The following is a 1,071-nucleotide window of genomic DNA, read 5'->3' as shown; positions in this document are numbered from 1 at the left end:
TTTTTTTTTTTTTTTTTTTTTTTTTTTTTGTATGATGAGGTTGTGATTTTCTGACCTTCAAAATAAAAGGGCAGCAGCTAAAATACGAGTATTTGACATTAAGAGTCTTACTTCTGCAGGACAGCCTGCCACTCCCCCACGCGCTCGTCGATCGGGAAGCTGGCAATCATCCCGTGGATCTTTGCCCGCCACTGGCTCATGTAGTCCTCGATGTCGAAGACGAAAGGCTGCTGGCCGAAGTTGGCGTCGACGATCTCACCGGGAGTTTGGAGTCCAACGGTGGGATACAGGTTGGGCTGCCAGAGGTTCAGGTAAAATGTTTATTTTTATTTAGAAGGAAAACCTTTAACATAATGAAAATGTGTGGTTGTAATCAGACGATATGTGTACTTACAGGGAGGTCAGTGAAGGCAACACCTACAGGAAGAAAAAATACATCCAGAGTTAAAATTTACATTTTCTTCAAATGAACACAGACAATTTAACTAGCCTTTGGTTGCTTTTAGCTTCTAACTAGGCTTTTGTTACGTTTAGCTTCAAACAAGCCTTTGGTTGCTTGTAGCTTCTAACTAGCCTTTGGTTGCTTGTAGCTTCTAACTAGCCTTTTGTTGCTTGTAGCTTCTAACTAGCCTTTGGTTGCTTGTAGCTTCTAACTAGCCTTTTGTTGCTTTTAGCTTCTAACTAGCATTTTGTTGCTTTTAGCTTCTAACTAGCATTTTGTTGCTTTTAGCGTCTAACTATCCTTTTGTTACGTTTAGCTTCTAACTAGCCTTTTGTTACATTGAGCTTCTAACTAGCCTTTGGTTGCTTTAAGCTAACTAGCCTTTGGTTGCTTTATCTTCTAACTAGCCTTTTGTTACTCTTAGCTTCTAACTAGCCATAGCTTTTAGCTTCTAACTAGCCTTTTGTTACTTTTGGCTTCTAACTAGCCTTTGTAACTTTTAGCTTCTAAATAGCCTTTTGTAGCTTTTAGCTTCTAAATAGCCTTTTATAGCTTTTAGCTTCTAAACAGCCTTTTGTAGCTTTTAGCTTTAACTAGCCTTTTGTGGCTTTTAGCTAACTACCCTTTTG

At 39.0% G+C, this 1,071-nt stretch overlaps 1 protein-coding gene across 1 annotated transcript in view; it reads right to left on the bottom strand.

The window, feature by feature from the left end:
* Nucleotides 1–25: 25 nt before the first annotated feature.
* The window catches only part of LOC106511778 (ran-binding protein 10), a gene marked incomplete at its 5' end in the record, with an annotated part of 2,566 nt that continues 1,520 nt past the window's right edge, over nt 26–1,071 (bottom strand). Inside the window, 2 exon segments of the mRNA XM_014000514.1 lie at nt 26–296; nt 395–417. Coding sequence (XP_013855968.1) covers nt 108–296; nt 395–417 — 212 coding nt within the window.

Source organism: Austrofundulus limnaeus, unplaced genomic scaffold, assembly GCF_001266775.1.
Source record: "Austrofundulus limnaeus strain Quisiro unplaced genomic scaffold, Austrofundulus_limnaeus-1.0 Scaffold3203, whole genome shotgun sequence".
Lineage (NCBI taxonomy): Eukaryota > Metazoa > Chordata > Actinopteri > Cyprinodontiformes > Rivulidae > Austrofundulus > Austrofundulus limnaeus.
The sequence above is the reverse complement of the archived record's forward strand: the minus strand, read 5'-3'. Positions and strand labels throughout refer to the sequence as shown.